This window comes from Callithrix jacchus, chromosome 13 (genome assembly GCF_049354715.1).
Source record: "Callithrix jacchus isolate 240 chromosome 13, calJac240_pri, whole genome shotgun sequence".
Lineage (NCBI taxonomy): Eukaryota > Metazoa > Chordata > Mammalia > Primates > Cebidae > Callithrix > Callithrix jacchus.
This window is the reverse complement of record NC_133514.1, coordinates 66,501,287-66,528,154: the sequence shown is the minus strand read 5'-3', so window position 1 is coordinate 66,528,154 and position 26,868 is coordinate 66,501,287. Positions and strand designations below refer to the sequence as shown.

The window sequence follows — 26,868 nt, the reverse complement described above, 5'->3', positions numbered from 1 at the left end:
TAATCATCATCATCGAGAGCTTGTGGGAGATCACTGTGGTGGTATCCAAGTGAGAACGGGGATTTGGGACTCATCAATGAAGAGGCAGTGGGAGAGGCAGTGGCTATGACTGAGGCTGTTCAGGAAAAGTCTAGAATAAGAGGAGAAGAGTGTCAATGACAGTACTTACTGGGCAGCTGGACTATAGGGAATAGAGATAGAGAAGGAAAGGTCTGAGAAATGGGATAATTGGGAGAGAGTGGGAGAAAAGAGTAGTAAACAGAGTTGAACGTGTCTCTCTGTGTCAGTTGGCAGATCTGCCAGGGCTGGGTGGTGTTGGAGACCAAACGTGGCACTCTATGAAATTCACATAGCCTCTTGCCCTTTCCAGGTGGCAGACGCTCATTGGTGGACTTTTGCTTCATGTGTCCTGGAAGCTGGGCTGGGTAGAGATCAACGGCAGTTCAAGGTATAACCTCTCTGTGCTGGACTCGTGTATGATTCACACTCTGCTTGCTTTTCATATTATGTAATTCCATATGGTGTTACACTGGAAAGACAGAGGTTTATTTATTTACTTATTTCTTTAAGAGACAGAGTCTTGCCCTGTCTCCCAGGCTGGAGTGAAGTGGCACAATCTCAGCTCACTGCAACCTCCACCTCCTGGATTCAAGCAATTCTTGTGCCTCAACCTCCCAAGTAGCTGGAATTACAGCTGCTCGCCACCATGGCAGGCTAATTTTTATATTTTTAGTAGAGATGGGGTTTTACCATGTTAGCTAGGCTGATCTCAAACTCCTGACCTCGAGTGATCCACCTGCCTCGACCTCCCAAAGTGCTAGAATTACAGGCGTGAGCCACCGTGCCCAGCCAGCATAGAGGCTTATTTGAGGTGTTTGATATCTTAGTTCCTTCTAACCTTGAGAGTCAGTGATTTTATGATCAGATAAAATTTGAATAGTATTTTCCTAAGTAAGAATGCCACTAGTATAGTATTAAGATTAACTGATACGTTGATGTAGTGTGGGAAAAAAGTTAATTGAGATATATATGTTATAATGTCAAATTAATGTTGCTTTGTTTTGATCATAGGATATGTATGATGAATGAAATTACATAAGCTTAAATAACTTTTTTAGTAAATTTCTTATTTTAAAATTATTTCTGGCTGGGCATGGTGATTCATGCCTGTAATCCCAGCATTTTGGAAAACCAAGGTGGGAGGATCACTTGAGCCCAAGAGTTTGAGACCAGCCTGAACAACTTAGGGAGACCCCACCTCTACAAAAATAATAAGAAAAATATTAGCCAGGTGTGGTTGTATGTGCCTATGGTTGTATGTGCCGCTACTTGGGAGACTGAGGTGGGAGGATCACCTGAGCCTGGGAGGTCAAGGCTGTAGTTTGCTGGGATTGCACCATAGCACTCCAGCCTGAGCCACAGCAGGAGACGGTGCCTCAAAAAAATTCCTACCTATAAACAAGTTAGAATAATACAACCCTACCCATTACTCAGATCCCCTAATTATTTTACCATGCTTTTCTTACCATTTTCTCTTGATGTACTGTGCATGTGTAGACATGTATATGCATACATATGTATACATAAATAGATAAACTTTTTTTTCCTGAACTTTTTGAAAATAAGCTGTAGATTTGACAGGAAATATCTCTTTTCTTTACTTTGGAATTCTTTAGGGTGTATTTCCTAAGAGCAAGGACATTCTCTTACATGACTGTAATAAAATTATCAAAATCAGGGAGATATTGACAATGATAAAATACTATTTATTATCTCATTTATATTGAGATAATATTTTGCCAGTTATCTCAGTAGTATCCTTTATACCCCTCCACTCCAAAATTCTAGTTCAGAGTCCAATCCAGATCACACATTACATTAGTTGTTATGATTCTATTAAAACAGCCTTTGAAATACATTTAAGAGAAATTTTGGCCAGGTACAGTGGCTCGCATCTGTTATCCCAGCACTTTGGGAGGCTGAAGCAGGTGGATCACTTGAGGTCAGGAGTTGGAGACCAGCCTGACCGACATAGTGAAACCCTAACTCTACTAAAAATACCAAATTAGCTAGGCATGGTGGCGCATGCCTGTAATCCCAGCTACTTGGGAGGCTGAGGCAAGAGAACTGCTTAAACTCAGGAGGCAGAGGTTGCAGTGAGCCGAGATCATGCCATTGCACTCCAGTCTGGGTGATAAGAGCAAATCTTCATCTCAAAAACAAACAAACAAACAAAGACCATGACATTATTTAGCCAAAACTGTAACCTGAATTGGTTATCTACTCCTATCTCACCTAGATATTCTCCTGATTCTTTGAGAACATCCATTTTATCCTGAAACGATGCACAAAGCGAAGAGAAAACTAAGTTAAAGTTTATATGAATAAAGGAAACATTCCAGCTGAATGATCAGGCCAAGTCATCTACCTTGTAGATTACTCTGCCCAGTTTCTCCATGAATCAAATTAACTGCTTAATTGTTAAGTCACCCCTTTGTTTGGCACTCTGGAGAAGATATGAGAACATGTTTAGCGTAGTAAATATTAATAATTTTGGCTTCTCGACCAGGTGAGATGGCTCACACCTGTAATCCCAGCACTTTGGGAGACCGAGGCAGGAAGATCACTTGAGGTGACCGGCCTGGCCAATGTGGTGAAACCCTATTTCTACTAAAAATACAAAAAAGAGCTCAGCGTGGTGGCGACATCTGTAGTTCCAGCGAGTTGGAAGGCTGAAGCAGGAAAATAGCTTGAGCCAGGGAGGCAGAGGTTGGAGTGAGCCAAAATTGTGCCACTGCACTCCAGCTGGGGTGACAGAGTGAGACCCTGTCTCAAAGAAAAAAAAAAAAGAAAAAGTTTAGGCTTCTCCTGAAAATTTAAAACTGGAGAGCAAAAAACTAGTATTAAGAAGTTTTATGAAGGAGAGATCCTGGGAACATAGGTGTACATCAATGTACCTGACCATGTCATGTCATAATCCATATTCATAAAGAATATTCCGTACAATATGCTTAACTAATCCAAAGGAGAAGTTCATTAAGTCACAATTTTGCATTTTCATGATATAGTATCCTTAGTTGGATGAAATAAAGATACTTTTGGGATTTTATATATTATATTAAGCACAAGTCTTGCTAAATACTCTGTTGTTATGGTGGATAGTTCAGTAAGAACTGGGCTTCATTTAAACAAATAAGTATACAGAATTCACAAGGCCGAGATAGCTGCAGTAGTTAAATAACGAAGGACCCTGGCTCCCAATGGGTAAACGTATTCCTTCATTCCCAAACTTATCCCTCATTGGGCCAGAATGAGGGACGTGGCTGTCACATTGCTGCCTAAAGGCCACTGATACAGATCAGCATGGGTCTTCCTTGCTGATTCCAATTGTTACATAATTTCTGATGTAAATTATTTACTTATTAATAGTTGTCTTTAAAAAATTACCTTACTCCTATTTTTTAAAAAGCAATGCCATTTTTCACATTAAAATTTTGTTTATTATGTTATTAATAAAATATGTATAACATAAGATTTACCATTTTAACCATTGTAAGCATACAATTCATTGGCATTGATAATATTCACAGTGTTGTACAATCATCATAACTATTTGTGTCCAGAACTTTTCATCATTCCAAACAGAAACTCTGTACCCATTAAACAATATCTTCCCATTCCCCCCTCCCACTTGCTCCTAGTAACTCCTGTTCTACTTTGTCTATGAATTTGTCTATTCTGGGTACCTTGTATGAACGGAATTGTACAATATTTTTTCTTTGGTGTCTGACTTACTTAGCATTAATGTTTTCAAGTTTCCTGCGTGTTGTAGCATGAATCAGAATTTCATTGCTTATGAAGGCTGAGCAGTATCCATGTGTACTGTATCCAAAATGTATCACATTTTGTTTATCCATTTATCTGTTGATAGAATTCTCCATACTTTTATCTTTTTTTTTTTTTTTTTTTGAGGCAAGGTCTTGCTCTGTTGCCCAGGCTGGAGTGCAGTGGTTCAATCTTAGCTCACTGCAGCCTTGAACTTCTAGGCTCAAGCTATCCTCCTGCCTCAGCTTCCCAAGTGACTGGGACTACAGGTGTACACTACCGTGCCCAGTTAATTGTTTAATTTTCTGTAGAGATGGGGTTTTGCAATTTTGCCCAGTCTGGTCTCTAACTCCTGACCTCAGGCAATCCTCCCCTCTCAGCCTCCCAAAGTGCTTGGATTATGGGCATGAGCTACTGTGCCCAGCCTTCTAATTGACGTATTGAAGGGCAGGTAATGATTATTAGAACTGGCCAAAGATTCTCAAGATTGCTTTTCTGGAAGAAGTGGTCCTTTGACTGTAGAAGTTTGAGACCCACTAGACACTTGTCCCTTGGACTTGGCAGTGTCCTGCTAGGTTCTACCTATCTCGGAATATCCGTGATCACATCTTCTTTTCAGCTCCTAGCTAAACTTCATAGAAGTCTTTTCACCTCTGTCTCCTGTAGGTGTATTCAGTGCCACCATAGCTCTATTAAACTTTTTGTCAAAGATACCCATATCTGGGTTTCTGGTGGATCTCGTGGTTAATAACTGTTGGCACAGCTCAGGATTTCCAGCTGCCATGGCCCTTGGCAAAGGAGCGTTACCAGATGTTCAGCATAAGGATCCAGCACCCATGTTCCTTTGTATGTGCCAGGCTGGGTTTGTATTTGCTGTGGCTGCTGTTTGCTCCTGGGCTTGGTTTTCTGATTATGTCATTAGGGAAGTAAAGCCCAGCTTTGCTGAGTAACTATGAATGCAGAGATGAGAGAGGCTTGGCTCTTCTAAAAAGGGAAATATCAGGAAGGCAGTTTGGAGTCCCAGAGGCTGCTATGGGGTAGGGATTGTAAAGGTGGGGCTGGAGAATGGGTCCGAAGCTAGGACTGAGCAGCACAGGCCACTGAGAACTCATTTAGATTGCCCTTCTGACCCGGAGCTCAGGGAGGCCCCGATTCCCTCTCAAATGAGCCTCAGAACCTGGCAAGACATTTCTTTTTCTTTCTTTCTTTTCTTTCTTTTTTTTTTTTTTGAGATGAAGTTTCACTCTTGTCACCCAGGCTGGAGTGCAATGGTTCAATCTCTGTTCACTACAACCTCTGCCTCCCAGATTCAAGCAATTCTCCTGCCTCAGCCTCCCAAGTAGCTGGGATTACAGGTGCCCACCACCATGACCAGCTAATTTTTTGTGTGTGTGTTTTTAGTAGAGATGGGGTTTCATCTCAGGCTGGTCTCAAACTCCTGACCTCAGCTGATCCACCCACCTCAGCCTCCCAAAGTGCTGGGATTATAGGCATGAGCCACCACACCTAGCTAACACATTTCTTCTATTGCGAAGAGGCCATATCTGCTGTGCCTGCCAGTATTGGCCCTACATAGCGACCTTATGGAGTCATTCTACTGCCTAGGTGTTTGCTTGGTGACTGGTTATTGCCACCTAGTCTTGGATGATAATCTTGGAACCTTCTGTCTTGGGACAGATAACACTATTTTACAGCCATAAGCTCATCAATACGTGGCAGTTACTGCCGTTGCCAAGCCACTGCAGAACATTGAAGCAATTTTTCCAGGAGATGCTGAAGTCCTTTGCTAAAGCCTTCCTGTATTTTCAAAAAGTGGTTCTAAAAGAACATTGTGACCTGTTTCATCTGGCTGGACATCTGTTAGCACAGTGAGACCATGGCATTCTTTTTTGGATTCTGGAACCATTGCAGAAGGCAGACTCAGGTGTGATTTCATTGGAGATTACAGAAGCAGCCCTAAAATTTCTGTATTGCCAGCCTACAGGTTTAAATAAAAATACTTGGAAAGTAATTTTTAACCTACTTGCCACTTTTTGTCTATTATAAATAAGAGAGCCAAGTTTGAACTCTCAAGCTTTCAAAGATGAGAAATTCTAAGTTAAAAAATTTATGCTACAATACATTTGTGACCAAAAATTTCTGAGATGAAACAGAAGCTCATATCCCTTAATTTTTCACCAAGAGTCTTTGCTGGAGAACAATAACAAGTATCTTTGATAAAACCTCCAAATTAACTTAGCACAGTCTATGAAGAAGTGAACAGTTAACCAATCATTGAGGGTATAGATTGTATTTGTTTTTAAAATTTATTTATTTATTTAGAGACAGAGTCTTGCTCTGTCACCCAGGCTTGAGTACAGTGGTGCAATCATGGCTTACTGTAGCCTCCAGCTCCTAGGCTTATGAGATCCTCCTGCCTCAGCCTCTTGAGTAGCTGAAATTATAGGTGTGAGTCATCATGCCTGGCTAGTTTTTAAAATTTATATAGAGACAGCATCGCACTATGTTGCCCAGGTAAGTCTCAAACTCCTGGCCTCAAGCAGTCCTCCTGATGGCCTCTCAAAGTGCTGGGATGATAGGCATGAGCCATCATGCCCAGCCATACATTTTATTTATTTATTTATCTTAGAGCTGGGATCTTGCTATGTTGTCCATGATGACCTCAAACTCCTGGGCTCAGGTGATTCTCCCATCTGTTTCTGAAGTAGCTGGGACTACAGGTGTGTGCCATTGTGTCTGGCTGTACTTAATTTTTATTTTATTTTATTTTTTGAGACGGAGTTTTACTCTGTCACCCAAGCTGGAGTGCAGTGGTGTGATCTTGGCTCACTGCAACTTCTGCCTCCTAGGTTCAAGCGATTCTCTTGCCTCAACCTCCCAAGAAGCTGGGATTACAGGTGGGCACCACCATGCCCAGCTTATTTTTGTACTTTTAGAAGAGATGGTTTCACCATGTTGGCCAGGCTGGTCTTGAACTCCTGACCTCAAGTGATCCACCTGCCTAGGCCTCCCAACGTGCTGGGATTATAGGCATGAGCCACTGTGCTGGCACAACTCTATTTGTTTGTTTGTTTGTTTGTTTGAGGCAGAGCCTCACTCTGTCGCCCAGGCTGGAGTGCAGTGGTGTGATCTCAGTTAGCTGACTGCAACCTCCGTCTCCCATGTTCAAGTGATTCTCCTGCCTCAAGTAGCTGGGAGTCCCAAGTAGCTGGGGCTACAGGCATGCGCCACCATGGCTGGCTAATTTTTTTTGTATTTTTAGTAGAGATGGGGTTTCACCATGTTGGCCAGGCTGGTCTTGAACTCCTGACCTCAAGTGATCCACCTGCCTTGGCTTCCCAAAGTGCTGGGATTCCAGGTGTGAGCCACCGTGCCTGGCCCAACTCTATTTCTTAATACTAACATTGCCTCTGTTCTTCTATACTATTCCTGAAGTCTGTCTCCTGAGACTCACTCAGCGACACATCTAATCTTGGTCCTCCCAGGAAGGGGTGAGGTAGAAAAGATGGTGCTGGAGGAGGCGACTGCCCTGACAGTGGAGGATACAGGGTAACAGCCCTTAACACTGCAGCAGGATCATAGCCTGACCTTCTGGTGGGGAAGGAGAGTAGTGGCCTTTCAAACACTGTGGTGTTAGGAGCTGTAGACTGGTTTCTTTGAGGCTCTTATTGGGCTTTAGGGATTCTCAGAACCTTACTGAGGATGACAAGATTTCCATTTCAGCATGAACTAGATTACATGTTGAGAATCTTGGACCAGAAAAAGATGAAACATAAATGGGAAGAAGTGATGATTCTGCGTGGTCAGAAAGCTGGGAAAAACCAGTGATGAAAATGCCTTGAGAAATGGAACTCGAGGCTGGGCATGTTAGCTCACACCTGTAATCCCAGTACTTTGGGAGTCTGAGGCAGGAAGACCGCTTGAGACCGCTTGAGCCCAGAAGTTTGAGACCAGCCTGGGCAACACAGTGAGACCCTGTCTCTTTAAAAAAAAAAAAAAATATATATATATATATATATTTTTTTACCACCTGTTTGGTTGCAGTTGATGACTACGGATGCCAGCAAGGGTGGATTTGGCTCTTCCATCTCAAGACAATTGTCCTCAAACATTTTATTATGTATTATATTTAAATCAAACATTATTCATAGAAAGCATACAAGTTTATACATGAGCATTACATTTTTTTTTTTTTTTTTTTTTTTTTTGAGATGGAGTTTCGCTCTTGTTACCCAGGCTGGAGTGCAATGGCGCGATCTCGGCTCACTGCAGCCTCCGCCTCCTGGGTTCAGGCAATTCTCCTGCCTCAGCCTCCCGAGTAGCTGGGATTACAGGCACGCACCACCGTGCCCAGCTAACTTTTTGTATTTTTAGTAGAGACGGGGTTTCAGCATGTTGACCAGGATGGTCTCGATCTCTTGACCTCGTGATCCACCCGCCTCGGCCTCCCAAAGTGCTGGGATTACAGGCGTGAGCCACCGCGCCCGGCCCGAGCATTACATTTTTAAAAATAAAAATGTACACGGGTGGGAAAAAAGAGGAACTTTACAGAAACCTCGTGGTCATGTGTTCCTTTGCATCTAGCCCAAAGCGCTGCCTTGTGTGTGAAACCTTGAGCACCACAGCTAGTAAGGTCCAGAGGTTGGGACTCAGGCTGGCTTATTCTAAATTGGGCAACAGATGTGCCAGGAGTAAATATCTTAGGCCTTGTGCTACTACTATCTCTGTTGCAGCTACTTAGCTCTGCTGTTAGAGCATAAAAACAACCATAGACTATAACATAAACGGTTGGGTGTGACAGTGTGCCAATAAAATGCTATTTTCAGAAACGGCAGCAGGTGGGATTTGGTCCATGGGCCATAGTTCATTGACTCCATCTCCAAATTATGCTCTGTGAGAAACTATCATCACTGATTCAAGCAATATTAGGGCTGGACTTTGTCAAGGGAATGCGATCCTCTCTGAGTCAGGAGGAAGACTAAAGAATGAAAGAGAAAAGTCTAAGGAAAGTGAGAAAAAGGGAGAAAAGGGACAAGACTGACAAGCATAGTCACCAGTAGCGGACCAAAACAAAAGAAAAATAAATCTTAGGGTCTTTTATAAAAAGTGATATCATATATGCAGAAGTCCTTTCCAACTTTAGAGCAAATATTAACTTTACATTTGTAAGGTATTAGTATTTTAGACAATGCCAATAGTCAGCATGAACCTTGGTTTTTTTTTTTTTTGAGATGGAGTCTCGCTCTGTCTGTCATCCAAGCTGGAGTACAGTGGCATAATCTTGGCTCACTGCAACCTCCACCTCCTGGGTTCAAGCGATTCTCCTGCCTCAGCCTCCCGAGCAGCTGGGACTACAGGTGCGCGCCACCACACCCAGCTAATTTTTTGTATTTTTGGTAGAGACAGGGTTTCACCATATTGGCCAGGATAGTCTTGAACTCCTGACCTCATGATCCACTCACCTCAGCCTCCCAAAGTGCTAGGATTACAGGTGTGAGCCACCACGCCTGCGAAATCTTGGTTTCTTTTTCTTTTCTTTTATTTATTTATTTATTTTTGAGACAGAGTCTTACTTTGTCACTCAGGCTAGAGTACAGTGGCGTGATCTAGGCTCTGCAACCTCTACCTCCTGGGTCAAGGGATCCTCCTGCCTCAGCCTCCTGAGTAGCTGGGATTACAGGTATGCACTACCACGCCCAGCTAATTTTGTATTTTTAATAGAGACAGGGTTTCACCACGTTGACCAGGCTGGTCTAGAACTCCTGACCTCAACTGATCCACCTGTCTCAGCCTCCAAAAGTGCTGGGATTACAGGCATGAGCCACCACCACGCCTGGCCTTTTGCTGTCTTATTTTCATGTTTGGAAACTGTTTTTTGGTCCACTAGGTGTCAGTGTAGCATAGAATTTTCAAAAATTCAGCTTCAGGAGCCTTTTTAGCACCCATGAAGAGCTAAACTGCAAAGTGTTTTCAGGGAGCAGATGTTCTCTCAATAATGCATGCTCTATTTGAAAAACAATTTAATTTCATTAGCCTTCATCTCAATAACAACAGTTTTGTAAACCGTGCCAACAGATTTTTGTTAGCTTCTTGTAAAATGCTTTGTTCACCAGGGTTCTTACGGATGATAGAGTATGCATGCAAACAAAAAACAGGCCCATGATTCAAACAAGATGCAGTATTTGTGCTTATAAATCAGTAAAGAAAAATTATCTACTACCACAGTTTTCACACTAGACCCCTTGGCAAATAGCCCTTCAACATGGTGAGGTCTGCAGTCTTTGTGACTAGGAGTTGCCAGGAGACCCTACAGCACATACACATGCTCTTCCTCTCTTCTCTTCTCTTCCTCCCTCCCGCTTTCCCTCCCTCCCTCTCTTCCTTCTTCCTTTCTTTTCTTCTTTTCCTCTGTAGCTCAGTAGCTCCCTAGAGGCCCACACACCACAGGGACCTGAGATCCCACCAGGACCACCTCAGGATTTAATTCCATCTTGCCTCCTTTGTGGGCCAACAGGACAGTGAAAGAATAAACCAGCACAGGAGGCCCAGATGGCACTAGCGGATGAATTAGAGGTGGGGAATTGTTGCATTAAGTTGCATGTACCTAATTTGTTCCTAATGTTCAGGCCTCTGGCTATCCTAGAATCAGAGAGCATTAGATTAGGTCTGTAAAGGAGAGCAGGTCATTACAACCTCTCTGGAAGGTGATTTGATACCCAGTTATGAACTCTTTTTTCCTTTTTTTTTTTTTTTTTTTTTTGAGGTGGATTCTTACTGTGTCACCCAGGCTGGAATGCAGGGTTATCATCTTGGCCCACTGCAGCCTCTGCCTCCCAGGTTCAAGTGAGTGTCTTGCCTCAGTCTCCTGAGTAGCTGGGTCTACAGGTGCCCGCCATGATGTCTGGCTAATTTTTCTATTTTTAGTAAAGATGGGGTTTCACTATGTTGCTGGCTAATTTTTCTATTTTTAGTAAAGATGGGGTTTCACTATGTTGGTCAGGCTGGTCTTGAACTCCTGACCTCAGGTGATCCACCCACCTCGGCCTCCCAAAGTGCTGGGATTACAGGTGTGAACCACTGTGCCCGGCCCCCAGTTGTGAACTTTAACACACATATCTTTGAATAGCATTTCCACTTCAGGGAATTTATCCTGCATATCGCAAAAACACCACGAATGTGAGACAAGAATACAGTTGATCCTTGGTATTTATGGGTGACTGGTTCTAGGATCCCTCTCAGATCACAAAATTTCCTCATGCTCCAGTATTATAACTTACACATGTGCTCCCATACATGTTAAATGATCTCTAGATTACAATGTAAATGCTATGTCAATAGTTGTTATGCTGTATTTTTAGAGAATAATGACAAGAAAATGGTCTGTACATGTTCAGTACAGATGCAACCTGGCTTTTTTTTTCTTTTTGAGAGATGGAGTCTTGCTTTGTTGCCCAGGCTGGAGTGCAGTGGTGCGATCTCTGCTTGTTGCAACCTCTACCTCCTGAGTTCAAGCGATTCTCCTGCCTCAGTTTCCCAAGTAGCTTGGACTACAAGCATGTACCACCATGCCCAGCTAATTTTTGTATTTTTTACTGTAGATGCGGTTTCACTATATGTTGGCCAGGCTGATCTCAAACTCCTGACCTCAGGTGATCCTCCTGCCTCGGCCTCCCAAAGTGCCAGGATTACAGGGCATAAGCCACTCTGCCTGAATCCATGGATGTGAAACCCACAGATACAGAGGGCCAAGTGTATATTTAAGGGTAACCACACAGTCTTGGAATAGTAGAAATGTAGGCTTAACTTAAAAGTCCAGCAGTAGGGCTGGTATTCAGTTACTGATAAATTGGGGATGACTTTTTTGATATGGAAAGGTGTGAAGTGAAGCAGGTTATAAACAATATATACAATAGCATCCCATTTTTGTTGCGTGTTCATGTGCGCACATGTAGACACTGAAGTAGGCATAGCAAGGTATTAACTGTGGTTTTCTGTGTGTAGTGACATTGTAATTACAATCTTTTTCTTGATTATCTGTATTTTCAGGAATTTCTAGTATAGATAAATACTACTTTTTTTTTTTAGATGGAGCTTCACTCTTGTTGCCCAGGCTGGAGTACAGTGGCATGATCTTGGCTCACTGCAATCTCTGCCTGCTGGTTCAAGCAATTCTCCCGCCTCAGCCTCCTGAGTAGCTAGAATATAGGTGCCCACCACCTTGTCCAGCTAATTTTTGCATTTTTAGTAGAGACAGGGTTTCACTCTTGTTGCCCAGGCTGGAGTACAGTGGCATGATCTTGGCTCACTGCAATCTCCGCCTGCTGGTTCAAGCAATTCTCCTGCCTCAGCCTCCTGAGTAGCTAGAATTATAGGTGCCCACCACCTTGTCCGGCTAATTTTTGCATTTTTAGTAGAGACAGGGTTTCACTCTTGTTGCCCAGGCTGGAGTACAGTGGCATGATCTTGGCTCACTGTAATCTCCACCTGCTGGTTCAAGCAATTCTCCCGCCTCAGCCTCCTGAGTAGCTAGAATTGTAGGTGCCAGCCACCATGCCTGTCTAATTTTTGTATTTTTAGTAGAGACAGGGTTTCACCATGTTGGCCAGGCTGATCTTGAATTCCTGACCTCAGATGATCCACTCGCCTCTGCCTTCCAAAGTGCTGGGATTAAAGGCGGGAGCCACTGCACCTGGCTAGCTACTACTTTTTAATAAGAAAAAGAGAAATAAGATTAGAAAGCACAATAACTGCCTCTACTCCAAGATTCTAAGTTCATGTCTGTTGAAGGTAAATCTGTGTGTTTTTTAATGTGGCTAGTTTGTTATTGTCACAGTTCCAGGTTACAACATGATTGTTAATAAATGTTTACTGAATTTGGAATTGTTAGAATTCCCCATTACGGCCATTTCAGAGAGACAGGAATGGGATGAAGGCAGTTTTTGCTCTTATCCCCGCCCTTGAAAACCAAGTAGCTGTCAACACCAGCAATTCTGTTCAGAGCAAAGTCTCTAAAGGGCTGGAGGAAAGGAAGAAATGTCAGTGTGGTCATGGTTGGATTGCCTTGCTGTTGTTTCCTCTTGTAACAGTCTAGAGAGAGAAGGCAAAAAAAAGTTTTAAGTTACCAAAGTAATGCATGGAGAGTCATTCTGCAAATATTTGAATATCTGCTCTATGCCAGGCATTGTTCTTGGGGCTTGAAATGTGCAGGAAGCAAAAAAAGATTGTTGCCTTTGTGGAGCTGACATTCTAGTTGAGATAGACAGACAATAAAAACGTGGAAATGTAAGTGCATAACGTGTCCAATCGTGGTACATGGCGAGAATACAGCCATGTGGTTAGGGATGTGCCTGTGTGCGTCACAGGCCGGTGGATGGGGGGTATTTTATATAGAGTGGGTAAGAAGGACTCACAGATAAAATAACTTTTAAGCAGAAATCTGAGTCTGTGGGAGGCCATACAGGTATCTGGTGGGAGAGAGTTCCTGGCAGAGGAAACAGTAGCAAGCCCTGAGGTGCTTGGCATATGTGCTGACCGGCACCGAGGCCAGAATGCTGTTTTATTTCAACTTGTAAATGAAAACATTACTGTAGGTAACTTTGCTCATGTCCAAGATGCTTTTCCAAGGATAAAGCCATGGAAGTGAATTTTCTGGCACAAAAAGTATGCATATTAAGGCTCTTGGCGAGTGTAGCCAAGTAGTACATACATACCTTATTTCCATAGGTGCCTATTTCCATAGATACCAGTCTGTATTTCACAGCAGTGTGAAGGTGTTGGTTTCATTATCCCTTCTATTCGGTATAACTTTTAAAAATGGCTACTTTTTTGGGCAAAGCCTGATGTGTCTTTAATTTGAAATTATTTAATTTAAAGTTCTTTTATTATTAGAGATGTTGGATTTTTTTACTATGTTTATTGGCCATTTATATTTCTTGTTGTGTGTATGTGTGTGTTTGAGAGAGAGAGACAGAGAGAGACAGAGAGAGAGAGAAAGAGAGAGAGAGAGAGAGGGACAGACAGAATTACCTATTTTTGTCCACTGACTCTTTTTCTTTTGGAGAGCTGATTTTTTTTTCTTATTGCTTTCTCATACATTAAGGATACTAAATTCCAGCTTCTTTCATATGTTGCCAGTGTTTTTTCCTGGTTTGTGAATTTTCTGTTGATTTTCTTTATGGTGTTTTTTGGCTGTTGCATTTTATGTAGGCAGATCTATCAGTCTTCCTGGATGGTTTCTGTCTTTGGAGTGATGTGTAGAAAAGCCAGACGGGCAACATTTATTGAGGTTGTTGCTTTTAATGGGCCATGCACTGCCCCCAAATACTGTGTGTTCATTCTCTTATCTTCTCAGAAGCCTTCTGAGCATTAGTATCCCCATTTGATAAATGAAAAAAGTGAGTTCTCATTGCACACTATGGCTATGGATCCAGTTTTGCCTGACTACATTTAAAAACTTTAGGCTGGAGGTAGTGGCTCAATGCCTGTAATCTCAGCACTTTGGGAGACTGTGGTAGGAGGGTGGCTTGAGGCCAGGAGTTCAAGACCAGCCTGAACAACATAGGGAGACACTGTCTCTACAAAAATAAAATAAGGTAATTAGCATGGCATGGCTGTGTGCACCTGTAGTCCCAGCTACTTAGTCCCAGGCTAAGGTGGGAGAGTTACTTACACTGGGAGGTTGAGGCTACAGTGAGCCACGATGGCACCATTGCACTCCAGCCTGGACAACAGAGTGAGACCCTATAAGAAAGAAAGAAAGAAAGAAAGAGAGAGAGAGAGAGAGAGAGAGAGAGAGAGAGAGAGAGAGAGAGAGAGAGAAAGAAGAGAAGAGAAGAGAGAGAGAAAGAAAGAAGAAAGAAAGAAAGGAAGGAAAGAAGAAAGAAAAGAAAAGAAAAGAAGAACTTTAGACAAAATAAATTTAAGAGAGGTTGTTTGATTAAAGAGCAATTCATGACTCAGACAGCACTCAGAACCAGAGGCTTAGAGACCTCTACTGCAGCAGCCTGGCTGGGAGCTTTTATAGCTGAAGTAGCTGAATGTGGAAATGAAGTACATAATTAGCTATAGCTAGGCATTGGCTTTCTTTGGGTATAGTTCAGTGGGAGGTCCCTGATTTCTAACCAGTCGGTTGGTTGACTGTGATTGATTGAGGCTCAGTTTTGGTTTTTCTTTTTTAGTCAGTTACAAGAAATGCATCCAAGTTTAATTGTGGTCTGCTTACTTCAACAGCTGCAAACTTAAGTACACAGAGAGGATTAGGCTAATGGCCTCCTTCTTATCTGCTTTAACACCACAAAGGTCACATTCTTTCCACTGTAGAAAACCCTTTGCCCTTGACTTGTACATCCTTCTCATCCGCCACCCCTACATGACCCGGCTTACAGGAGAACAGAGAACATAGCCCAGCCCAGGGAAATATGTGAAGTTTGTCTGTCTCATAGGGCTGTTGGCTAAAGTGAATCTGCAAATTGCTGGCGTTCCTTGGAGCAAGAAAACTAACTGTAATTTCAAAAGATGCGGATAACCATGTAAATGTTATAAGATTATACTCTCTCGTGCCCAGAATCAGTTATGAGTTGTATCACTTGTTGCTATATCTCCCTACAAAATAATCCTTACATACAGCAGAGCTAACGAGGATTTGAAAGTTATAGTTTCATTTCTTCCTGAAGAAATGATTTTTAAAAATATTTCAGGAGGGGACAATAGCACAAAGAAGCACCACACTTGTAGCTCACTCATGTCTTTACCTTGTCTCTATACCTCCTGGAAAAGTATGGAAAACTCAGTTGTCATGAATTTTATCTGTACCAGGTAACTAACTATTGAAAAGTCTGACCCCGCTGGATTGTGACAGCACAGTAACAGTTGCGGAAACCTGTAAATCCAGAGATCCAAATCCTTATTCCTGAGCAGTAGGAATAAGTGTCAACAGTTCTTCAAATTATGTAAATGGAGGTGTCTGCCAACTGTATTGCAACAGGCCTTCTCTCTCCTTCCCCCACACCCCTCTCTCTCCTCCCATGACTACTACAATCTGTTTATTAAATTTTGTGAAGTCAGAGACTTGGTCTGTCATACTAAGAGCTGTATCTTCATTGACTAGAATGTTGGAATATAATGGGTGCTTAATGAATATTAATGAGTTAACGAGTGTTTTAGTTCATTTGGGCTTCTGTAACAAAATAGCATAGACCAGCTGGCTTATAAACAACAGAAATTGGCCGGGCTTGGTGGCTCACACCTGTAACCCTAGCACTTTGTGGGGCCAAGGCATGCGGAGTTCACTTGAGGTGAGGAGTTCGAGATCAGCCTGACCAACATAGTGATCAAAGAACAACATGACTCTATTGACATCTCTACTAAATTCATGATGTCGCTACTAAAAATATAAAAGGTAGCCAGGTGTGGTGGTGGGCACCTGTAATCTCAGGAGGCTGAAGTGGGAGAATTGCTTGAACCAGGGAGTCAGAGGTTGCAGTGAGCGGAGATTGTGCCATTGCACCCCAGTCAGGATGACAGAGCGACACTCTGTCTCAAATAAATAAATAAATAACAGAAATTTATTTATCACAGGTCTAGAGGCTATGAAGTCCAAGATCAGGGCACCAGCAGATTTGGTGTCTGGTGAGGGCCCACTTTTCTGGTTCATAGGAGGTGCCTTCTAGCTATATCCTCACTTGGTGCAAGGAGTGAACAAGCTCCCTTAGGCCTGTTTTTTTTGTTTTGTTTTGTTTTTTTCCAAGACGGAGTCTTGCTCTCTCACCAGGCTGGAGTGCAAAATGGCATGATTTCGGCTCACTGCAACTTCTGCCTCCCAGGTTCAAGCAATTCTCCTGCCTCAGCCTCCTGAGTACCTGGGACTACAGGGATGCGCTGCCATGCCCAGCTAAGTTTTGTAGTTTTACTAGAGATGGGGTTTCATCATGTTGGCCAGGATGGTCTCGATCTCCTGACCTCATAATCTGCCCGCCTCAGCCTCCCAAAGTGCTGGGATTACAGGCGTGAGCCGCCGCGCCCGGCCTGAGCCTGTTTTATAAGGACGCTATCCCATTCATGAAGGCTCTGCCCTTATGGCATAATCACTTCCCAAAGACGCCACCTCCTAGTACTATCACTTTGGAGATTAGGACTTCAACATATGACTTTTGAGGGGACACAAAGATTCAGACCATAGCAATGAAGAATAGGTTTGTGACAAAGTCTTTCCAGGCCACAGGAGGCTCGTATTGCTGTTAATAATAAACTAAAGGGAGCTATTATGTTGAAGAAAATGTGTGTGTATTTTATTCTTAAAACTGAAGGATAAGGAAATACAGTACAACCAAATGTTAGACATATTAAACAGTGCGTTCTTGCTCACTAGAGGAAAGGAAAGGATCCTTGATCCAGTTGCCTACTTGATATCACTGCTTGGGTATCCCAAAATCATCTCAAGTTTATAATTTTCAAGACTGAATTTATGATTTTCTCGTTAAGCCTGTTCGACTTTTTCCCGTCTTAATGCACCACCCCCAACCCTGTGGCAACCTGTTCTCCATACTATAGCCAGAGCAACCTTGTCAAAATGCAAGTTAGACAGTATTGTGCCCTCCCTACCTTGGGTTTATTCCTCCATCTACTCAAGCCAAACTTGCCTTCCTCCAATTTCCTCTTGCCACAGGGCCTTTGCACATGCTGTGTTTATGTTTGGAATGTTGTGTCCCTTGTACTGTTCTATCCTGTCTCCTGTAGCCAGTTTAACTTTGCATTTCATCTCAAATATCACTTATTTGGGGAAGGTTTCCCTATTCTCACTGACTAGGTCAGTTTCCCTCATGGTATAGCACAGTCCTTTAGTCTCCTTTATACAAGTTAGCAATGGAGTGCTTTCATTTATTTTATATGAACGAAACACATACAGTTCCCATCCATGTAACACAGTGTGGAGGAGACATTAATAATATACCCAGAAGCTCCCTTTTCTGAATCTGTTAGTCAGATAATTAGTGAGTTAATTGAAAGTCAGACAAATCAGGGAATCTTTTAAGATCTTACCGCTGCTGCCCAGGCTGGAGTGCAATGGCATGATCATGGTTCACTGCAGCCTTGACCTCCTGGGCTCAAACGATTCTCCCACCTTAGCCTCCCGAGTAGCTGAGACTACAGGCTCAACCCACCACACCCAGCAGAATTTTTAAATTTTTTATAGAGACAGGCTGTGTTGCTCAGGGAAACTCCCAGCCTCAAATTATCCTCCCGTTTTGGCCTCCCAAAGTGCTGGGATTATAGGTCTGAGCTACTGTACCTGGCCTAGGGAATCCTCTTTTGCTGAAACAATGTATTTATTTTAATTAAACATATATAAATATGCATTAATTTGCTGATTATGTGTTAAGGCTTTTTGTTTGTGTATGGATTGTTTTTTTTTCTTTTGAAAAAGAAAAATATTTATTTTTCTTCTTATTTTTTTTTTCTTTTTTTTTATTGGATTTTAGGTTTTGGGGTACATGTGCAGAGCATGCAATACAGTTGCATAGGTACACACATGGCAGTGTGTTCTGTTTGCTTTCACCCCTTCACCCACATTTGGCGTTTCTCCCCAGGCTATCCCTCCCCACCTCCCCCTCCCACTGGCCCTCCCCTTTTCCCCCCAGTAGACCCCAGTGTTTAGTACTCCCCTCTCTGTGTCCATGTGTTCTCATTTTTCATCACCCGCCTATGAGTGAGAATATGCGGTGGTGTATGGATTGTTGACTGGTGTCCCTCAGTCCTTTCTTGCATGTACTACACATAGCATATACTCTATGATTTTCATTTGAGGTACATGCTTAAAAGTAGAATGAAAGCCAGGTATGGTGTCTCACAGCTGTAATCCCAGCACTTTGAGAGGCCAAGGCAGGTGGATCACGAGGTCAGGAGTTCAAGATCAGCCTGGCCAATATGGTGAAACCCCATCTCTGCTAAAAATCCAAAAATTAGCATGGTGGCACTCACCTGTAGTCCCAGCTACTTGGGAGGTTGAGGCAGGAGAATCACTTGAACCCGGGAGGCAGAGGTTGAAGTGAGCTGAGATCGCACCACCTCACTCTAGCCTGGGCAACAGAGCAAGACTCTGTCTCAAAAAAAAAAAAAAAAAAAGTAGAATGAGACCTTTGATACTTTGAAACAATATAAATTCAGAGTCCTTGATTTCTAATTCTTTTTCCTTTTTGCCCTATCTTTTCACACTTGCCTTGCCCATACCTGTTTTGTCAGCAATTTTTCCAGAGATTCAATTGTCTTATTCTTAGTGGCTATGGTCTTAGGTTGGCGTGCAGCGAAGGACAGTCGTCACACAGACAGCATGGTGGCTCTGCAGTCCACCGCCTCTCCTGTGTGTCTGAAGTGCCACCATGAGTACGTATTGCTTTGGCTCTGTTGTTCCTGAGGGAGATGACTTTGGAGAACACAAGCCCTGGGGTCGCGTCCCTGGGAGGCAGTCCCACGTCTGGAGCCAGATGCCGCTAACACTTCCCAGAAGTCTCTGCTGTCCTCTGACACTTCCCAGAAGTCTCTTTGGTCCTACTAGGCCTGCCTATCTCTTTTCTAGTTAAAGTTATTTCTTTGTATTTGAGGGTAGGAGGGTTAAAATACAAGGTGTTCCCTAGGCATGTTTTCTTTTCCTCACGTCCGTGGTCATTCAGACACCTCAATGCCTCTTGTAATATATAACTCAGCAGTTTTCTTTGTTTTACAAGGGCATGGAGTACACATGCCTAGGGTCTTGCTGACCTTACATTCCAAAGTCCTGGGCCTCCCACAGTGAGGCCAGCTGCCGTTTCACCCAGTGCACCTCCTCCTTCCTCCTCAGTGCCCTGCCTGCTGTATGTGCTCTGGGCTTCCTTCTGGTGCACGACAGGCCATGGGCCTTCATCCACCTCCCTTGATTCATGTAAGCTTAATGTCAAATGGGAAAAGCCATTTCCTAGAATAGCAGTTGACTTATGTCACCCCTGACCCATTGCAATGGGAGATAGCATCTTCCTTTCTCTGTTTATCTTTTGGTTGTGGGTACGGACATCTATTATTGCAGCAGGACTAGTGATAACAGAATATCCCTCAGATAATTGGCTGCTTGATCTGCAGCCAATTATCCGAGTGTTTGCAGCTTATCTATTTCTATGTCAGTGTCTCCCATTAGATTATGAGGTCCGTGATGGCAAAGTATGAATTGGTGTTTAACAGCTACAGCTTTGGAGCCAGACAGACCTGAATTCAAATTCTGGCTTTGCCATTTACCAGCTTTCCTAACTATACGCAAATTATTTAAACTCTTTGTGCCTCAGTTTCCTCATCTGCACAATGGGGTAATAATAATAAATACCTTCCTCATAAGATTATTGTGCAACTTTAAGAAAGACGCAGCATATAAAACATTTAGCAAAGTGCCTGGTTTGTGGCAAGTGCTCAATGAATGTTACCTGTGGTGCTGCTGTTAATGATCACACTCAGCACCTTGTAAGTTGCTTTAAGTATTTGCATAATGAATTTATACAGCAAGTAAGGTTTGAAGGCCCTTACTAGTGACTGGGAACATTTAAATGCTAGGTTCTCTGGGAAGTTGTACAGATCAGGACTGATCTGGGATGGAGTGCCTGCCCATGCTAATAAAATTAACAAAGACCGTTTCTTGAGCAGGCATCATTCCAGGAGATCAGTTCATTGAGTTAGTTGGGATTATTATGTTATATTCTGTTGAATTAGTTTCATTTATTTTTATTAATTTTTAGGATAACTCTGGGAACTCGAATTAGTAGATTGAATGCATTTTTTTTTTTTTTTTTTTTTTTTTTTGAGATAAGTATTGCTCTGTAGCCCAGAGGCTGGACTGCAGTGGTGTGATCTCGGCTCACTGCAACCTCTGCCTCCTAAGCTCAACTGATCCACCTGTCTTGGCCTCACAAGGCCAAGATGATAGGCGTGAGCCACTGCACCTAGCCAATCAAATGCATTTCTAACTGATGAGAGAAGCAGGTTGCAACCTCAGTGATATGCACTGAATGTGTAAACTGGGATTTTGATTCTAAACTGTAAGAAAAAGCAGTTCCTGGTGTGGGCTACAATTGAAAAAGAAATGTGCCCTTCAGAAGTCCTCAGAGAGTCCCTGATCCAGAATTCCAACACTGCCAGGTTAATGGTTGAAGAAGCCAGCCTATGGGCACCCAACTGAAGTTCTGGGATTCTATTTTTCAATTCTGTCCCTTGAAACTTGGTTCTTTTTGTTGTGATTCCATGGAGCTGTTTGGTGTAGTACCTGGGTAAATAGCCTTTTCAACTTTTAATAATTTGTCATGGATTCAAAACTTCTGACTACTTACAATCCAAAGAATAATGTTCACTGCCCTTGAAAAAAAAAAAAACAGATCTATTCTTTTTTCCAAGCTGCAGCAAGGCGTTTACCATTTCCATTTCTGGGATCTCTTAGCTAGGTGATAAGTAATGATGGGATTGTAGGTAGGGTGGCTTTGTCTGCCTCCACCACTCTGTGGATAAAGGCCACATCTCATTTAACAAGTCCTCCAGGGATGTTTAGATAGCTTCTGTTGCTGTAGTTGATGCATCTGGAAGGTCAGCCTTTCCAGCCAGGTCTTTCTGAATAAAAAGTGGCAAAAGTGTTATCGCCTTTTTTCCCTCTTTCCAGATCTCATGTTCTGGCGTGGCTTCCTGCTTCAGTGCTGTTTGTGGGTATAATCTATGCTGGGTCCAGAGCCTTGTCCAGACTGGTAAGTGTTAGAGGTTTGGGGGGAACAACCCATCTCTCTCTTTCCCCTTGCCTTTTAACTTATCTTGCCTCAGATCAATAAGGGTGAGAATCACTTTAATAATGATAAAGCTAGATTGGAGAACAAGTCTTGGGCCTGAGGCCAGCATGGGACCTATTACTCCCTTTCGTTGAGTTGAAGATAATCAGATAACAGGGAAGGCCACCTTGTATTACAAATTGGGGATGCATGCGGAGAAGCAGAAGAAAGAGTAGTGTTGTTTGTGGAGCTGGCCACAGACAAGCCCTGCCGGGGGCCTCCTCCCCGTGGAGATGGACAGAGTGGGAATGCCCCGGCTCTGCCTGAATGCAGGCTGTCCACGGGAGCAGGGAGGCAGGTTCCAACCTGCTCCTTGCTTCCGAGGACCCAAACCCTGCCCGTTGGTAATGTGGCCTGGTGCGGTTGGCTGTGGATGCAAATGCCTGATGCAGGGTTGATGTCCTGTACATGAGGAAGCTGGTAAAACACCCTGACGGTTTTGTCCTCCCCCCACTTCCCTGCAGGACTGAGCTCCTCAAATGCAGGAACTGTAAAGAGCAAAGCTACTTCCAGATACATTATTTGGAACTCCAAAACTTTATTCTATCATCAAAAGGGAATCCATTAAAACCCTCGTGAACAGAAGGAGGCTTACAAATCAGGAATAATGTGAATACCTCCTCTGGTCTTGTCCCATGACTGCTGGCTGTTTATATCTATCAGAAAATAGTCATATTCTGACTTTGGGGAAAGTGCAGAATGTGCAAAACAATTTAGTCTTTTAATGTAAAATTCTTGTTGTTATGTTAGCCCCTTAGATCTTGGCAATAAAAACAGTAAAATCAAACAAATAATATCTCCCTAATTGGATAGCCATGCTATTGTTAGGACAGCAATTCCAAAGTTGCAAAATAGCTGTGAGGAATGTAATTTTGAAACTAAATAACCATTTTTCTTTCATGATTCATAAGCTTAAATAGATGGAGTGATATATGCAATGGGGAAGAACCTTCCTGGGTGAGCCTGAGAACTGACCCACGGTGCACGTTGCTGCTCAGCTCAGACCTCAAGGCTTGCCCTGGCCGTCTGCTGCGCCTTCTTTGTTCTCAGGCTCTCACCACCTCAATTTATACCCTTTGGCCTGCAGAGAGTGCTTCTTCTCCTACGCCATAGACTGTCGGATTTGGTAAAAGTAATGTGTTGCTCAAGTGCTTTTACATTTTTTTCTAGGCTCTGGATAGTTATGCTTGCCAGAATTTTGAAGTTTGAATAATAAGGGGTTTGGCTCATAATAATAATACTTTTTGTTCATGCAGTGCTTTTTTTCATGGGCTACCAGAGTGATTTCCTTCGTGTCCTTTTACGTGATTCTTGCAGTCTTCTCATAGATGATAGATGAGGCAGCTGCTAACCACTTGACAGAGGAAGAGGCATAGGTGTGAAAGTCTTGCTAAACCTGCCTCTAGTCCCAGATAGTGGCAGCTCTTGTTTTTCTGTTTTTGTTTTTGTTTTGAGACAGCGTCTTGGTCTTGTGGTCTTGTGGCTCACAAGAGTGCAGTGGCACAATCACAGCTCCCTGGAGCCTGGACCTCTTGGGCTCAATGGGCTCCAGTGATCCTCCCAGCTCAGCCTCTTGAGTAGTGGGGAATATAGGTACATACCAGTACGCCTGGCTATTTGTTTATTTATTTTTTTAGAGATGGAATCTTGCTCTGTTGCCCAGACTGGTCTTGAACTCCTGGGCTCCAGTGATCCTCCCGCCTCAGCCTCCTAGAACATTGAGATTACAGACACGAGCTACCACACCTGGCATGGCAGCTCTTCTGACTCCCCACCTTTTGACTTTTCAGAATTGTTTCTTTCAGACCAATGCGTATGGATTTTAGAGTGAGCCCAGGGTATAGTAGTCATTGTGTAACTTTAGACTTTTTCAGTTGCAGGTGTTAGAAAGCTCAAAAACTGATCTCAGCAAAAGTAAGATTTACTGGTTCCTATAACTGAAAAGTCGTAGGGTAGAAACCTACTTCACGCATGGCTTTGTGCAGAGGTTCCAGTATTAGACTCAGAATCCAGTTTTTCTGTCTTTCAATTCTGCTCCCAATCTTTGTCTCTTTTCACATCCAGCCCCTACCCAACCCCCGCCACAATGAGTGTTGTACAGCTGCCCCCAACAATGGGTGTCAACTCCAGCCTGACATTCTTACAACTTTAGTGGAAAGAGACCATTTTCCTGGTAGCACCTGTATGAGTCCCAGGCTTCACTCTGATTGAATCGGTCAGGGCCACTGCCATCCTTGATCTGAAAACTGGTCGCAAGGCTGGAATTATGTTGATTGGCCAGCTCTGGACCATGGCTTCCCTGAACCATTCACTGTGATTAGATGGACTTGGAGGCCTAGTCATATAGGATCTCTGCCTGGATCCCACAGATGGAGAGCAGGCTGTAATGGATCCTCAATATTGGAGTGTTTTACCAAAAAAAAGGAGTTACAGATACTAGGTGGCCAAATACTCTCAGAAGACCATTTTAAATGTCAGTCTAGTATGTTTTCAGGCAGGTGGGGAATTCTGCAGCCTGCAGCAATGCTTCTTGAGCTGTGATCTGTGGCTGTACTAGTTGAATTCTTTGTTACCTGTCCATGAGGAGATCAGCTTTGGCACTAACCACACTGTTTAACTGAGCTGGCTTTTTTTTTTTTTTTTTTTTTTTTTGCATAGCAAGACGTTTTGAAGAAGGAAGCAATGCATTGATTTACATTCTGTTGCCAGCTCCTTATCTTCTTGAGGACCAGAACTTTGGCTGGCATTTCCCTAGAGTGCAGGCTTTTTTCAGAGATGGGGGTCTCACTATGTTGCCCAGGCTGGCCTCAAACCCTTGGGCTTACATCCTCCTGCCTTGGCCTCCCAAGTAGCTGGGACTACAGATACGTGCCACTGCACCCTGCTGAGAGCACAGTCTTCTTTAACAAGCAAAAAGAAGCTGTTGCAATTCAGAATCTTTGAATAAAGGGAAACAACCAAAAACCAAATACACCCAATTAGAGTGGGAGGAGGGTGGAAAGGAGGCGATTATTATTGTTTTCTTGTAAAATAGCTCAACTCAGCATCTTTTCTTTGTTTTCTGAGCTCTGTTTCTACATCGTTGCTTAGAAATTCATAGGGTGGGTAAACATGAGGCACTCGTACAGTTTGTGTTGGAGAGAAAACAGGCATCAATATGCTGGTGCCAAGCTGTCAGTTTAATGAATCCATAAGGAATGGGGGAAAAGTGCTCCGTTAAAATCTGTAGATGTGTTGTTATGCAAAACACTTTCAGGTAGCTCTTTTCCATAAAGCCCTCCTTTATCTGACAAGGCCTTGAAGTTCTGTTCTCCTGATGTGTAGCTCCTGGGAGGAAGCTGAGTTAACTCTGCACAGATGCTATGGGCAAAGCTCTGTGTTGATTTTTCTACCTCAGACTCCCAACCAAATGACCTACAGAGTTAAGGGAAAGGAGATTTTTCTTGTAGCTGTCTATTCAGCACGTAGTTATGCAGGACCTATTATGTGCTGGGGGCTTAAAGGCAAATAAGACCGGGTTTCCGACCTTGAGGAACTGAAAGGAATGGGGCGGGGAGTGAAAGACACACAGCTCACCATGGGAGCAGCCACCATGAATGTCTGGCGCTAAGCATGTGCCAGGCACTTTCTGTCACCAATCTTGATGACATGTGAGTTGGACTAGGCTTGATTTGGGCCTGCTTGGCCAGCTCTCTTACACTGAGTAAGGTCACAGTGATGATGGCTCTGATGGCATGAGTGTCAGTCTTGGAGGGAGAGTATAACTTTGATGGCGTATTATGACTCTTGTTATAATTTCCTGGTCGGAAGCCTTCTCAGCTGGATAGGACTGCCTCAGCCTGTGCTGGCCAGTGTTCAGAACAGACATACAAATTCATACATTACTGAGCTTGCTGGAGAGTGGCCATCCTGGCATTGGTGATTTGGCTCAAGCCATGCTGGCTTCTTGCTGGGAGGAGGCCAAGGTCTGCTGCTGGAGGAACCCTGAAAATCTAGGTCAAGGCACCTTGACAGGACAGGAATTGTTTTCCTTGCCAAACTCTTTGATCTTGATCCTTCCTAATGGCTTGCTATGATCTTCCATGAGCATAAAATTCACTCAACGTGCTGGGGATGGAGATGGGATTTTGTGTGTGTGGTGGGGGGCGGGGGGTTGGTAAGGAAACACACACAGATTGTTAAACCCATGTGAGTGAGTTACTCAGTTAAGCGAAATGGTGCCTGTGGATCCCCTCTCCCTTTGTTTGGCTCCAATATCATAAAGGAAGTTGGCTCCACAAAGGAAGAGTGTAAGTGTTGGCGTGGAATGGAGCATCCACCCCTAATGTCCCTGTTACTGCTGAGAGGCAACTCCCTCTGTCATGTTGTGTTCTTATCACAGGTGATCAGAGTCCAACTACAAGGATTTGTTTTTAAAATGTGGGCTCGGTGGGAATACAGTAAACCCCTTGCCAGATTTTTGTTATCATCTTGCTTCTTCTAAAAATTGTCCTGTAACTCTTATAAAATGACTTAATATTAACATTGAACTCCTGGGGAAAGCTTCATGACATTGGATTTGACAAGGATTTTTTGGATATGACACCAAGTCACAGGCAACAGAAGAAAAATAGAGTAATTGACTTCATCAAAATGAAAAATTTTCATGCATTAAAGGATACTATCAGCAGAATAAAAAGGCAAGCCCCGGAACGGGAGGAAATATTTACCAATTCCTCATCAGCCGTGGGATTTACATATAGACTACATAGAGAACTCATAAAACTTAACAGCACAAAAGCAAACAACCTGATGGAAAAACGGGCAAAGGACTTGAATAGACGTTTCTCCGCAGATGATATTTAAAGACTGATAAAATGACGAAAAGATGCTCAGCATCATTAATCATTAGAAAGATGCAAATCAGAACTATAGGAGATGCCACTTCACATCCATGAGGATGGCTGCTACTAAAAAACCAGAGAGTAACAAGTGTTGGTAAAGATGTGAAGTTGGAACCCTTGAGCACCATGGGTGGAAAAGCACAGGGGTGTAGCTGCTATGGGAAACTGTGTGGTGCTTCTTCAAAACATCAAAAATAGGATGATTCAGCAGTTCTACTTTTTGGTGTACACCCAAAAGACCTGAAAGAAGGGACAGAAAGAGATACTTGTGCATCCATATTCGTCTATTATTCATAATAGACAAAAGGTAGAAGCAATCCTAGTGTCCATTGATGGAT

The 26,868-nt window shown here is 43.1% G+C and overlaps 1 protein-coding gene across 10 annotated transcripts in view; it reads left to right on the top strand.

Moving 5' to 3' along the window:
* SLC35D4 (solute carrier family 35 member D4) overlaps positions 1-26,868 on the top strand; it is a 146,305-nt gene that overhangs the window by 12,086 nt on the left and 107,351 nt on the right. For all 10 annotated transcript variants that reach the window (XR_013525805.1, XR_013525803.1, XR_013525804.1 and 7 more), the window contains exons 3-4: positions 371-448; positions 21,488-21,569. Coding sequence is in view for 7 of the 10 variants with exons in the window: in XM_078347888.1 (XP_078204014.1) it covers positions 371-448; positions 21,488-21,569 (160 nt within the window). In the remaining 3 variants the exon portion in view is untranslated. The remainder of the gene's footprint in view (positions 1-370; positions 449-21,487; positions 21,570-26,868) is intronic.